The 15,640-nt window shown below is 40.3% G+C and overlaps 1 protein-coding gene across 3 annotated transcripts in view; it reads left to right on the top strand.

The window, feature by feature from the left end:
• The window catches only part of ROBO1 (roundabout guidance receptor 1), an 829,371-nt gene that overhangs the window by 721,086 nt on the left and 92,645 nt on the right, over window positions 1-15,640 (top strand). For all 3 annotated transcript variants that reach the window (XM_038766034.1, XM_038766033.1, XM_038766036.1), the window contains 2 exons: window positions 13,621-13,741; window positions 15,476-15,614. In XM_038766034.1, the coding sequence (XP_038621962.1) occupies window positions 13,621-13,741; window positions 15,476-15,614 (260 nt within the window). The remainder of the gene's footprint in view (window positions 1-13,620; window positions 13,742-15,475; window positions 15,615-15,640) is intronic.

Below are 15,640 nucleotides of genomic sequence, written 5' to 3' on the forward strand. Positions count from 1 at the left end.
TGCTTTCTGTGGGCAGAGCACTGGATTTAGAAGAATACAGTACAACAGAGTTGGTAGGGAGAATCCTAGGCCACAAGGAGCATACAGTCTTGAGGGGGAAACAAACATCAATATAGAAGTGGTGGGGAGTGGGGTGAGTATCAAGTACTTCAGGATTACAACTCCAAATGCGAGGCATCTCAGGATGGTGGTCAAATACGGGAAATGAAGTCGGGGCGGGCCTCTTGGAGGAGATGGGATTTAAGTTGGGCTTTGGAGGTGAGGAGAGTGGGGCACTGTCAGATATGAAGGGAGAGGGAGTCCCAGGACAGAGGAGGATGTGGGTAAGGACTTGGTGGCAAGACACAAGAGATTAAATTTAATAGGATGGCACTAGATGAGCAAAGCATACATGTGGGGTTGTAGTAGAGCAGCCGGGTCTGGGCAGAGAGAAGAGCCGATGGACTGCCTTGAAGCTGATGATAAGGAGTTTCTGTGTGATGCAGAAGTAGATGAGCAATATCACTGGACGTGTTTGAGGAATGGGGAGTTGTGGACCGATCAGTGTTTGAGAAAATGAGCCAAGCAACAGAATGAAGTATGGACTGGAGAGGGGAGAGACAAGATAAGGAGGTTAGCGAGGCTGATGATGCTGAAGTCAAGGCGGGATATGATGAATGTTTGGATTAGTGGGGTATCAATTTGGATAGAGAGAGAGAATTAACCTAAAACAATCCCTCTTATTTAATTAGTGCTTAAGTGGATTTCAAATTCCATTATATTTTCAAGAGAAGTGATTATCTCCTTTATGCTGGAACATTTTTAGATGTTCTGCTTAATAGCCATCCAAGACTATAGAGAATTTGCATGTTAGTTTCCAATAATTTATATTTCATATTGTAGGCAAATTAGGTGCTTGATTTTCTTTGTCATTTGCATTTTTGAAATCCAGATTTTAAGTATTAAGCCTCTAAATGTAAATTCTGAAAGAGAGCCTCCTGCAGATTTTTTTTATAAAATGTTATTAGATGCCAAGGACCATGCTTATATAATGTTGCTATCCACTCTTTAAAATGGGAAGAAGCACTTGAATATTATAAGGCTTCCTTAATTTAAGGAAGTAATGTGCTGTATTTTTTTCTAATAAGTGGTATGTGTCCAAAGAAATTGTTTAATGATATATCATGGTCCAAGTTCTTACTTTTAAACTATAAGCCCAAGCCTGCACTTTGTAGAAGTCTTTCAAAGACATTTTTACTTATAGTTTTAAGGCATACTATTATTTTAAAATCTGCTGTTCCCTGTCTTTGCATTATCACCACTGAACTAGTATATTTTAATACTTTTTTTTGCATCACAGCATTTTTAGGTTACCAATCCACACATTGTCTTTTTATGCGATACTAATTGCATCATTGCATAAGGCAGTGGATTACAATAACAGGAACTATAATATGAGTGAAGAGACTACTTAGGTCCTAAGGGATGAAACCTCCTCAAGAAGCCAACGCCATACTTTTGCAAATTATGACAGTCATTTTATTGGTTTCTTTACAATACATAGAGATATGTTTTCAGTAGATTGCTGAAAAAACAATTATTTTCTGCTAAGTCAAAATCATTTTTCCTGAGCAGTAAGTGAATGAGAGCAGGTTACCAGCAATCTTAAGGCGGCACTTTCATTATTAGCCTGAAGGATCTTCACTGTCCTTGTGAGAGTGTAAGCCGAACATGGCTCTAAGTGCAGCGGAAATCTGTATTTCCACTTTCCTCCTTCTCCGACAAAATTTATCGCTTTCATCCGGTGGTACCCACCCCTCACGGTCTTGGTACCTGTCTAGCCAAGTCGTGTCAGAAAATCTGGTGGTTTGATTTTATTCTATAACTGAATAAAACTAGAAGTTTATTTTGTTAATGTTAGTAGGTTCTGTGATGTTATTCTTCAGATATCTGGTAAATTTCCAACTGATTAACAAGTTCGAGGTTAAAGAGTTTCCCAAATGAGAATAAGTAATACTACTAGAAGTGTAGCTATTGTTTTTGGATATTTTCTCACATATTTCCATGGAGAGAGAAAAGAAATGTTATTTGGAGAGAAAACTCACCAGGGAAACAGAATTTGTTTGCAGCACAGGGTCCACGATTCTGGAGCCACTTAGATCCCCAGACTTGATGGGAGATTTGACCTTTCCAGTATTGACCACATGCCTTTTCAGAATACAATGAAACATTCTGTTTTGGCAGAGAATGAAATCATTTTATTTTATGGCTTGAAATTATTGCCTAGTATCTGGAAAAGGCATTATTTTACCAGTGAAATTGTGTTTCCATAGTGAAAAGTTCCTTCACACTTTAAGGGAATGTTGAAGAGGAAATAAGCACTAGAACACATGGAAAAGCGGACAATATACTCTTTTTCACGTATTCCCTTGCCACAGGGCTAGTGACATTGAAGAGGTGTTTGTGAAATCAAGCTTTCTCCATCAATCCTATTAATATCTGTCAACTTTGGTCCTACAGAATTGTCATAATTCTTCCATAGAGTTTTTCTTTGTTTGTTATATCGATGACTGCCAAGTGTAAAATTCAGCTTAACAACTATATTGCTGAATGCATTGAAAAAAAAACCCAACTAATCAATTTACCTTCTCCACTCCTTCCTTTGCAGAACAAATGACCACCATACTTTCAGGTGTTCAAAATATGCCAGATATATGCCTTTATCAGCCCATGCAGTAGTCTCCTTGTACCCAGCCTTTCTCTTGTCCAATTCATTCTTCACTCTGCCACCCAGATCGTTTTTCTAATGAATCGGTCAGTCACCACTGGTATTTATCGAGCGCTTGCTGTATGTAGAGCACTATACTTCATTCTCCACATCAACCTCCATCAGACATCTTTCAGGCACCCCCCTCTTACTGATCTGTACTCTCTCTCTCTGTCATATCATCTCTCTTCCAGTACATCCTAGCTCACATTTTTCTTTCTTCACTCTTTCTAACCTCACTGTGCCTTTTGACATTTCCACCTCTGACCCCTTGGTCGTGCCTAGAAGTCCTTCCCCATTTAAATCCACCACACCTCTTTCTATCTTAATAACCTTCTTCAATTCCTCCCTCCACATACCATCTTCCTACTCAGTCACTCGTAACACTTCTGAGCATATCAACTTTAGATGCTCTACTCTGTATGCACTTACTCAATTCATCCATCTCTCTATTCTTCTTTACTTATTACCTGTAAATCAGTTCATGTCTGTCTCCCCTATTAGATGGTAAGTTTTTTGAGGGCAGGTATCATGTTTTTACCTCTGTATTCTCCCAGGCAGTGATTTGCACCCAATAGGTGCTCAATAAATATGATGGAATGTGCTTATTACGTACTTTTTATTTCAATTTTTTATGGTATTTAAGTACTTACTGTGTCCCAGGAACTGTACTAAGCGGTGGGATAGAGAAGCAGCATGGCTTAGTGGAAAGAGCACGGGCTTTGGAGTCAGAGATCATGGGTTCAAATCCCGGCTTGGCCATTTGTCAGCTGTGTGACTTTGGGCAAGTCACTTCACTTCTCTGGGCCTCAGTTCCCTCATCTGTAAAATGGTGATCAAGGCTGTGAGCCCCTGTGGGACAACCTGATCACCTTGTCACCTCCCCAGCACTTAGAACAGTGGCTTGCACATAGTAAGTGTTTAATAAATGCTATCATTATAATTATTATTCAGATCATATTGTGGGATGAGTTCTGGTGCTTCAGGGTGAGCACAGAATTGTTGCTCAACAAACCTCCTCACAGAAGCTGGAAAGCATTTGTAAAGGAAGCTGTGCAGCCAGATCATAGCAACAGGATTAAGAAGTACTTGGCTAATTGCATGGGGAAGGTATCCTGAGTGAAAAGCTAGGGATACTTGAAGGAACATACCTTGCTCTGCAGTGTTCTTCAATCAGAGAGAAATTAAATCCTGGTCTCGGTAGACCGCTCGTCCCACCCAGGATCGCATATGTTCGTATGATTTTTCTAAGTCACATAGTTAAAGTTTATAAGTTTCCTCTTATAAAATGGAGTGTGATTCCCCCTCAGTTAAGTGTCTGGGTAAAGGAGCTCTCTCCTGGAGTAAGAGAATATTCAGGAGAACCTGCCAATTTGAGTGTAAACTCCTGGTGGCTATGAAGTGGCTTTTGCATCTTTTGTACTTTCCCAAGCGCGCAGTGAATTATAACAGTAACTACTGCTACTATTACTACTAGAGAAGCAGCATGGTCTAGTGGCAGAACCATGGCCCTGAGAGTCAGAGGACTAGACTTTGCTAGTTGCTAGCCATGTGCCTTTGAGCAAGTCACTTATCTTCTCTCTGCCTCAATATCCTCAGCTGTAAAATGGGGACTTAGACTGTGAGCCCCATGTGGGACAGGGACTGTGTCCAACCTGGTTAACATGATTCAGGCAAAAACTCCTCACTCTCGGCTTCAAGGCTCGATTCCGTCACCTCGCCCCCTCCTACCTCACCTCCCTTCTCTCCTTCTGCAGCCCAGCCCGCACCCTCCACTCCTCTGCCGCTAACCTCCTCACTGTGCCTCGTTCTCGCCTGTCCCGCCGTCAACCCCCGGCCCACGTCCTCCCCCTGGCCTGGAATGCCCTCCCTCCCAACATCCGCCAAGCTACCTCTCTTCCTCCCTTCAAAGCCCTACTGAGAGCTCACCTCCTCCAGGAGGCCTTCCCAGACTGAGCCCCCTCCTTTCTCCCACTCCTCCCCCTCCCCATTCCCCCCACCTTACCTCCTTCCCCTCCTCGCAGCACCTGTATATATGTATATATGTTTGTACATATTTATTACTCTATTTTACTTGTACATATTTATTCTATTTATTTTATTTTGTTAATATGTTTTGTTTTGTTGTCTGTCTCCCCCTTCTAGACTGTGAGCCCGCTGTTGGGTAGGGACGGTCTCTATATGTTGCCAACTTGTACTTGCCAAGCACTTAGTACAGTGCTCTGCACACAGTAAGCGCTCAATAAATACTATTGAATGAATGAATGAACTCCTATCTACCTCAGTGCTTAGAATAGAGCCTGGCACATAGTAAGCAGTGAACAAATACCATACCAATCATAATAATACTGGTACTACTGTTACTACTACTTCTACCAATATCTCTCCATTCACTTTCTGCGAGTCCTCAGCAAGTCACAAGGCTATCCTTAAGCTTAAAAAACAGAAACCCTATACTACAATGGGTGTTCTTCCGTCCTGTGTATATTTTGGTCCTGTTTAATTGAGAACCCTGTCATGGTTCTGTGGTGATCTATACCAGATAGTTTAAAAACAAAAACTAAGTACTGTCTAATACCTCCGATCCATTCAAATCAAATCACCCTCTCCCTGATTTAACTGTCACATAAGGTTTTCATTAACCCACTGGAAAGCACTGTAGGTATTCATAAAGTAAGTGATGACCATATTGCAAGAGATGTTTCTGAGTGTCACTCTGTAATGTAATTATGGCACACAGCCTATACATACCCAGCGCTTAGAACAGTGCTGTGCACATAGTAAGTGCTTAGTAAATGCCATTATTATTATTATATCCATTGTAAGTGAAGATTACTAAGCAAAAGCAAGTAAAAGAGAAGGAAATGTGGGGAATAATAAAGATAAGCTGCTGACATGCTGTCTTGGGCAGTGACTGTCTCCATTGTGAGCTCTCAGTTGGCATTGTAGAGAGGGCCACCAGTCCATGCTAGGTCAATTACTTCTTCTTCATTCGTTTCTTGCTGTTTTCCTCTGATAGCCTAGTCCTGGCTGAATTCTTGGTTTTATTTGAACTATTTTGTATGCTGTTTTAACAAATAAACTTGACTGAATGAGGGGCAAGTGAGGACTGATGTGCGCGGACATACACGTGTGCACTGGGAATCTCTTAATTTGCTCTTCCCTATCTTATTCTCTCCTAAAATATTATCCTACTAACTGAATTGGGGGCAAAAAAGTAATCCAGAGGGAAAAAAAGCTAAATGATCGCCAAGTGATATTTTTTTCCACTGTGGACAGTCAATAGTAATTGCTCAGTTTTCCTCTTCATTTTCACTGCAGTTAAACTGTCTTGAAAGCTAGTCGAGCTCTTTGTCCCAATAGGGTCCTTTTCATAGTACATTAAAATGTTTATAAATGTTCACTGCCCCTAACCTTCTCCCCTTCCACTCCCGGTCGCCCCCGGAATCCTCACAGTACATACGTTTCCTTTCCTTGGAGAGTTTGCGGTTCAGTGGGAGAGACAGATCAAAATTATTTATGAATACAAGCTAGAGCAATAATAAGGGTAAATTAGTGCAAGCACATCAGGGTGAAACAGTTGAGTAAATAGCTGAAGTATCAATAAATATCTAAGTATTACATGAATACTGAGGATGGGATTAACTGTCCCTAAATATCTGCCTCTAGGCAATGTGTTAGAACACCTCTAGTGAGGAGAATCAGTCACCAACTCTTGAAAGAATAGAGTGGTAAAGCTTGTCATGATATGCTATTTTATCTAAGTACCATCATAAGGTTGAGTGCCTTCCATGAGGCCAGGATTGAGTGGGCGACCCCTGAAAAGTGGAGCAAAGGACTCAAAGTCTGATGCCTGGGCCCATTCCAGAAACCCCAGAAATCTTGAATTCATGGTGGAAAAGTTCAATTTTCACATCATTCTATTTCCCCATCTGCAGTTACTGTCCATGTTCTAATTCAGAGTTGGAGTAGATGTAAGATAACCATGTCTCCATTGAGCTGCTGGCAAGAAAATACACTGTGGTCTTTGGTCACTTGGTAAAAAGCGATGCACCATTTAGTGCCAAATTAGACTGTCCTAGTTTTCAACCTAGCAAAAATTCTCAACTTCAGGTTTCAAAGAGCCTGAAGAATGATTTATGAACTCTTAAAAACCTTAATAAAATTGATTTTAGAAATATTCAGTGCTTCTTTCACAAACTATTACATCATGTTTTCAGTACTTTTCATGCATTCAGTCGTATTTAAGCACTTTCTGTGTGCAAAGTACTGTACTACGCACTTGGGAGAGTAGAATATAACAATAAACCAACATATGCCCTGCCCATAACTAAATACTTCTCTAAAAGGGTTTCGGATATTGTTATCCTGACAGTCAAAAATCAGAATCCAGAAATATTATACATGCTGATTTTTGCTTCTGCTCCATCTGACCATATTGCAGTGCTGATTTAAAAAAAAATTGTGCCTCGTCTTAGAGGTCTGGATGGTGTTGGTTATCCTTTATTTTGTTGGGATTGCTTCACTGGTACATTTTAGCTAGTGCAAAACCTGTTCCTACATCCCCTTCAAATGGCTTAAAGATCAATTTGTTAGGATTGGTTTGAAATCCATAATTTGGATTCTTTGTTGAATACGGATGGGCTAACTTAATAGACATTGTCATGCTTTGGTTTTTAGGTTGGTGGTACTGGCTTTGCCCTATGACTGTCCGTAGTGCATATGAAAGACATGGCTAATATGGTGCACAGTTATATAACTATGTATCTCTGCTGATGTGTAAGTGAAGTAATCCTGTTGATTTTTAAAATAGTATTAAGTGCCACCCTCTGTATTAACCACTGGGATAGATCCAGGATAATCTCTGAATGCTATCGCTGTCCCACATAAGGCCCTAGACTGTAAGTTTGTTGTGAGCAGGGAATGTGCCTGCTTATTCTTTCAAATATATTGTACTCTCCCAAATGCTTAGTATAGTGCTGTGAACACAGTGGTCACTCAATAAATACAATTGAATAACTGACTGGCTCACAGTCCTAATCCCCATTTTACAGATGAGATCATTGAAATAGAAAGAAGTTAAGTGACTTGCCCAAGATCACACAGCAGACAAGTGGCGGAGCTGCGGTTAGAACCAAGGCCAATGAGTTTGACATATGCTCTTTCCACTGGGCCACACTGCTTCTCACGTTGATGATTTTAAAAAAGTAACAGTGCAGAATCCCAGGGTTGTTTTTATATTTTCTCATTTTCCTTTTAAAAGTCAAATTTCTTAAGCCAGCCCATATGCCTGTATTAGATGTTTTCCAACCCTGAAGTTTTTGGAGGGGGGGAAAAAAGTACATTTCCCCAGAATTACCTTTGCAGTGTATAGCCTGTGAATGAGATTCTGTGTGTTGTGCATATAACTCTGTTGCACAAATTATAACCATCTATATGGCTTACAAAATTGCTACTTTATTAAACTATTACAGTGGTGGGTTTTATGGTCTTCCTAATAAGAAATACAGTGTTTGCATCCAGATTTTATTGGAAGGAACAAGATAACTTAAGCAACACAATGGTTCAGTCATTAGAAATCTGAGCCTGTTGTTGGGTAGGGACTGTCTCTACATGTTGCCAACTTGTACTTCCCAAGCGCTTAGTCCATGCTCTGCACACAGTAAGCACTCAATAAATACGATTGAATAAATGAATGAAATGTTCTTTGAGGGTCTTAACATAATTAGTGGTTTCTTTACTTTCCTTTTTTTTTTCGGTCTTTTGAGTTTGAGGTACTTTAGGTTAATATAATTAAAAACAGGAGCAGTTGTGTGTAGCTGAACTAGTTAATTAGCCCCAGTTGGTGTAGGATGTTAACCTGAAGGTGTGTGGATAATGTTATGGCGATGCTTGAAAAAAATTCTTGTGTAACAGATCCTTCAAGTCTTCTGACTTGCTTGGGGGAAGAAAAATGAAGACATACCAGACATACCGAGTTCAATTCAAGTTCATCGTTATTTCTGATTTCAAGCACCGATTACAAAGGACACTATAGACACCCTAGAACATCTTGAGTAAAAGCTAACCTGATTTATGGCCTTAGGGAAATAGTCTTCAACCCATATATGCGAGTCAGCAGGAATTGTATGTTCCCTTCTAAAGAAGAAAAGTGTTTATCGTAGCTGTCTCGTTCACAACAGGGATCTGAATGGGGCTCCCTGGCTTCTTTTGATACCTGAATAACTCTATTTCTGAATCCCTGATTTGCTGATGTCTTTTGCTGTGGTGGTGGTTGTTGCTTGTTTGATTGTTTTTATATATAAAAAAATAGTTAAAAGTTAATCAGGTTGGACACAGTCCCTGTCCCACATGGGATTCACTGTCTCAATCCCCATTTTACAGATGAGGTAAGTGAGGCCCAGAGAAGTTAAGTGACTTGCCTAAAGTCACTCAGCAGACACATGGCAGAGCCAGGATTAATACCCAGGCCTGTGCTCTACCCACTAGGCCACACTGCATCCCAGAATATGTTATTCATTCAATCATATTTATTAAGCACTTACTGTTTGCAGAGCAGTGTACTAAGTGCTTGGGACAGTACAGTACAACAATAAGCAGAGACATTCCCTGCCCACAACGAGCTTACAGTTATCTTGCTATTCAGGGAACCATAAGGAAAATGAGATGAAGTCCAATGGAAAGTGTTTTCTTGCTGCTCAGAGAATGGGCTCATAAAGATCCAAAAGAGTGGGTAACAACACCCATAGAGAGTGTGTAATCATACAAAGGCGAAAAGCAGCATGGCTCAGTGGAAAGAGGCCGGGCTTGGGAGTCAGACGCCATGGGTTCTAATCCTGGTTCCACCACTTGTCAGCTGTTTGACTTTGGGCAAGTCACTTCACTTCTCTGTGCCTCAGTTCCCTCATCTGTAAAATGGGAATGAAGACTGTGAGCCCCACGTGGGACAATCTGTTTACCTTGTATCCCCCCCCCCCCCCAGTGCTTAGATCATCATCATCATTATCAATCGTATTTATTGAGCACTTACTGTGTGCAGAGCACTGTACTAAGCGCTTGGGAAGCACAAATTGGCAACATATAGAGACAGTCCCTACCAAACAGTGGGCTCACAGTCTAAAAGGGGGAGACAGAAAATTATTGACTGAAATTTCCAGAAGGAGAAGGGAATTATTTTCTTCCACGCTTTCAAATTTCTTCCCTTCATTCACTCTGGACTTCCCTCTCTCATGAACTCACTTCTCATGTGAAGAGTAATAATAATGATGATGGTATTATGTTGCCAACTTGTACTTCCCAAGCGCTTAGTACAGTGCTCTGCACACAGTAAGCGCTCAATAAATACGATTGATTGATTGGTATTTGCTATGTGCCAAGCACTGTTCTAAGCGATACACTCCCAGCGATACACTCATGAAGGCTCTGGGCTAGACCTCAATATCTCCGTAGAATGGGCTTCGGGTCATCCAGTTGAAGGATGGTGTGTCTGGCCATCCTGTCTGGCCCACTTCTGCTGGCTTTGCCCCCCTTTCCTATCCAGCTATGGGTAGGAATGGGTACCCTATGGGTACCCTTCTAGACTGTGAGCCCGCTGTTGGGTAGGGATCGTCTCTATATGTTGCCAACTTGTACTTCCCAAGCACTTAGTACAGTGCTCTGCACACAGTAAGTGCTCAATAAATATGATTGAATGAATGAATGAATGCATTTCTTTCTAAATACAGTGATGCTCTCTCAGGCTGATTCCTTCCTCTCTCTCTCTTGATGATGGCATTTATTAAGCGCTTACTATGTGCAAAGCACTGTTCTAAGCACTACGGAGGTTACAAGGTGATCAGGTTGTCCCACAAGGGACTCACAGTATTAATCCCCGTTTTACAGATGAGGGAACTGAGGCCCAGAGAAGTTAAGTGACTTGCCCAAAGTCACACAGCTGACAGTTAGCGGAGTTGGGATTTGAACTCATGACCTCTGACTCCAAAGCCCAGGCTCTTTCCACTGAGCCACGCTGCTTCTCTTCTCTCTCTGCCCCTCCCTCCCTCTCTCTTTTTCTCCTCTCCCTTTCCCCTCTCACTCCACATCCTGCTGCACTTCCCCTCCTCTCACTGTTGATTTTTCTAGATGCATAAGCATTGTCATCCAAGCTCAGAACATATGAGGACACTACCCAGCCTATTTCCTCCGACTGCAGCCAATCTTTAATGGAAGGGAGGAAAACAAAAGGAGCATATGCCTCTTCTGAATGTGTTACAGTCTCAATTACTCTTTTTTAAGACTTTGCTGTTTGATCAAACTGGGCATGATCACCACTGAGCCAGGGCCAACTTAGTAATTAAATTTAACGATAAACTCAAGCGTTCAACCCACAAAGCAAGTGTGTTTCTCATTTGGTAGCCCATGAAAAAAAGTAAATATATGTAGGGTTGATGTAGATGCAAGATTGATAGGTAAGAGTGTTTGGAATTTAGCAACCTTGATAAAAATCTCATATGAGTCCCATACTCTGTGTGGTCTTTGCCCAGACACATCATATGAAAGAAAATGTCTTTGATCTGAGTGAAGAAAGGAACCAATTTAGTTTAGTATCGTTTGCTGTTGGATGAGGAAAACCTTTGCTCTTTGGGGCAGTTGGAACACAAAAATACAATTTTCTGATTAAAATTAGAATAGCCACCCTCCTTAGTAGTTTATTTTTCCAGGTTCAGATCCATAGAAACTACTAAGGGGGACAATACTACAGACCTACATAGGAAACACATTGCATTTCTTCATCTTCTCCAACTACATGTGATAAAGGTAAAGGAATTAAGTTGATACGAACCACTCAGTGTTTTAGATTTGTATTTCTGTCTTGATAACTGTCATTTTTGGATACATAGGTCTTACAAAGTAAAAGCAGTGGTTCTCAAGATGTCTGGTTTCCGCTAAAGATTTCTTTCCATAGGCTTTATTGGCAGAGAGTTTCTTGTTACAGTAATTCTCCATCTACCAACAGACCACATTTGACATTTCTATTGTGTTCGTTATTCCTTTGATTGCCTACATGCTTTCTCAAGCCGATATTTTGTGGAAAAAGAAATACAATTGTCTTATATTTTAAAACTGTAACTTTCTTCCCTTACTAGTTATCTGCCTATTCCAAGACAGATTACTGTAAGTTCCTTTTGGGCAGGGAACATGTCTACCAATTCTATCATACTCTCCCAAGCAGTTAGTACAGTGTTCCGTACACAGTAAGTGTTCAATAGATAAGTTTGATCACTTCACAAAATTCTAAGGCATTGAATAATACCTGCTAGTTCTCGTATTAAATGGGGAATGGTTATATGGCAGTCATTCTTTTTGTCTCTATAAACTGTCTCTATAAGTAAGAGTGGTGAGAATATTTTGGAGAGTAATGGACTGTCTCTATATGTTGCCAATTTGTACTTCCCAAGCGCTTAGTACAGTGCTCTGCACACAGTGAGCGCTCAAATACGATTGATGATGATGATGATAATGAACTCTGTGGCTAATGGATGGTAGATTAATCTAGGCTAAGGATGTCCCCTTCCTTCAGTATTTATGGAACGAAGAATGAAACACACTTTCTAGTGTCTGGCCCAGCAGAGAGGAGCCTAGGTTTCAAAATTACCCAAAAGAGAGTGCCTTTGAAGCCAAATAATATTTTCCACAGCAGTCTTGGGTCCAACTTTTCATTATGACCAGAGACCTCAATTTCCTCATCTGGGGATTTAATGCCTTTTCTCCTCATACTTAAACTGTGAGCCCCGCTGTAGGACAGGGACTGTTTCCATTCTGATGAGCTTATATATATGCCAGTGTTTGGCGCATAATAAGTTCATAACACATAGAATAATAATATTGATCTTTCACATCCCCCTCTCCCAAATTTGTGTATAGGGATTATATCCCAGAGTCACCTCACCTCATATGGGCCCCAGGTCAGGAATATGCTTTCCAAGAGCCAGCTCTACTGCTTCTTTCTTCCTAGCTGTCCTGAAAACTCTAGACTCTTAGTTCCTGGCCCTTTTGATTCCTCACTTTATTTTTCTGCTTCTCCACTGTTCCTGCTCTTCCCTCCTGCCTTTCTTTGTTTGGTTCTTGGACATCTCTACCTGAGAGGTGGGTCAAAGAAGAGGCAGAAACCAAAGCAAAGACAGGCCAGGAGGGTAATGGGGACAGTGGCCCCTATAGCTTTTTGAGGTAGTCTTCCAAAGTTGCCTCTCCAAGATCTCTGATAAGCCTGAAACTTTCCAGTTGATGATGAAAAGGCTCCAGAGGCTGGCTTTCTGTAATATTACCACTTTGAAGCCTGTCTGCCAAAAAATTAACTTGCCTAAAATTTCTATTGGCAAGACACCTTGTCCCCATGCAGAAATCCTTATCAAGCGACAAAAGACCAAACTTTATGACTGGAGGAAATACATTTTTAGGCATTCTGGGGAAAGTCTTGCCAATTCTGTACATGTACATTTGAAAAAGAAAATGGTATTAAGTGGCCTTCTATCATGATTTAGATAAAAGAAGGTAGCGGGTCTTCGGAGGAATCTATCACTGTGGTCGTGAATCTAGTTGTAGTTGAATTATTTCTCATCCCAACAAATAATTTTTGGTCGTGTGCTAATCTTGTTTTTGCAGTGATCCTTCATTGTAAGATTTTTTTTTTCCTTTCCATTTAGTCACTTGGAAAGGAGCTTGGCATACCTAGTGATCACTTTAGCTACATTTGTAATTATAGGAATTGATTCTGTCATATGCTGAACTAAAAGTACAGGGGATTAGACTTCTTGATGGGAAAATTACATTTCATGGAGCCATTTAATAAACTTTATTCTTTGATCATAATGTTGTCGTGCTCTCTTCATTACTAGATTCGTGGAGGGAAGCTTATGATCACCTATACCCGAAAGAGTGATGCAGGCAAATATGTTTGCGTTGGAACGAATATGGTGGGGGAACGAGAAAGTGAGGTGGCTGAACTCACCGTTTTGGGTAAGTGACACTTTTTATCAAATGCTACATACTTTTAAGCATCATGATTCTCCTTAGACCTTCATTTTCAGGAAATGGGGAGTGTCATCTGTCCTCAGATTTTCTCCATGTTGGTGACCTGTGAAGAAGCTATGGTGCAGTTTTCCAATATATGAATGGTTGACGAACTCCAAGTAAAATCAGGACTTGTCATGGTAGACTTCTCAGAACTTAATGGTTGCAGGGAATAAGGAAAGATATTCTAAAATAATTGGACTATACAGGAAAATCAGCTAATATATGCATTTGCCTGAATTTTGTGGTAGCTCTTTATAATGATATTAATGACAGTAATAGTATTTATGGAGCTACCACTGTGTGCAATGCCCTGCACTAGTTGCTGGGGAATTTGACATATTACCTGTCCACAGGGCAATTTATACTCTATTGGGCTATTCCAATGAAAATGACATTTTATGTTTGAATTGACATTATTTTTGTTTTATCAGTCATTTTATATTTTATTCCCATTTTGATTCAATTTCAAATATACAGCTTTTCCTTCTCTTGTTTGTTCTATAAACCTAGTCAGCTGATCTTTGTGTTTTTGATATAATCACTCAATCAGTTGTATTTATGGGCAGTAACTGTCTGCAGAGCACTATACCAAGGACTTAGGAAAATACAGTACAATATAATTGGTAGACATTGGTAGAATACAGTACCACTGGTAGACTTGACCCTTGCCCACTGAAGGGGTTAGCAGAATATTATTTTAATATATATTAGTGATATATTAATATAGTATTTATATTATTCACTTTCAAGTCCTAGAATCTGAGAAGTGAAGTGGCCTTCACCTATCTAAGATTTCCCATTCTCAAATTTTCAGAGGATGTATTAGATGTTACAGAATGTGGAGGCAGCACCTTTTATAAGAAAACACATTTCCCTGATTATACAAAGGCACAATGAAGTGGAGAGCTAAAGAAATTTTCCCAGGAATCTGGGGGATAAGAAGGTCATATACTACTGACAGAAAAGATGCCTTTAGAGACACATATTTGTTACTCTATTTTACTTGTACATATTTATTCTATTTATTTTCTTTTGTTAATATGTTTTGTTTTGTTGTCTGTCTCCCCCTTCTAGACTGTGAGCCCACTGTTGGGTAGGGACCATCTCTATATATTGCCAACTTGTACTTCCCAAGCACTTAGTAAAGTACTGTGCACACAGTAAGTGCTCAATAAATACGATTGAATGAATGAATGAACCTAAAGCTAGCAATTTTGGGTGCTTCCCAATGTTGCAATAAAGTCCTGCTATACTGATAAATGCTGCAATGTATCCCTAACACATTCTGACTCAATTTTGTCTTTTTTATTGTTATTATTGGTTCATTCCACAGCAGCTTGACTCGAATCCCAGGGAGACAGCTCTGTTGTTACACAGTGTTAGTTTGGATGGAGGAAATGAAACCTATCAATATGCAACTGGAGAGTAGAAATCCTGTTCTGATTTTGCTGTTTGGGCAAGCAAGTGCATAGCTGGTGCCTTCCATGACACACATGTAATGTATTTAGGCTCAGAAAAAACACTTAGAGGCTATTTTCTGTTTCTGCTCTCTTCCCACTACTCCACTCTCATTCCCCTGGTATATCAGATTCTAAAATAAAAACCGTCTTTTATACAGGCCTTATTTGCTTCTCAGTTCCCTGTTCCTTACATGGAATTATTTGTGTTTCATTTTAGAGCGACCATCATTTGTGAAGAGACCCAGTAATTTGGCTGTAACTGTGGATGACAGTGCAGAATTTAAGTGTGAAGCCCGAGGTGACCCCATCCCCACACTCCGATGGCGAAAAGATGACGGGGAATTGCCAAAATCTAGGTACCGTTGGAGTCCTCTGCTGAGAG

Source organism: Tachyglossus aculeatus, chromosome 24 (assembly GCF_015852505.1).
Source record: "Tachyglossus aculeatus isolate mTacAcu1 chromosome 24, mTacAcu1.pri, whole genome shotgun sequence".
Lineage (NCBI taxonomy): Eukaryota > Metazoa > Chordata > Mammalia > Monotremata > Tachyglossidae > Tachyglossus > Tachyglossus aculeatus.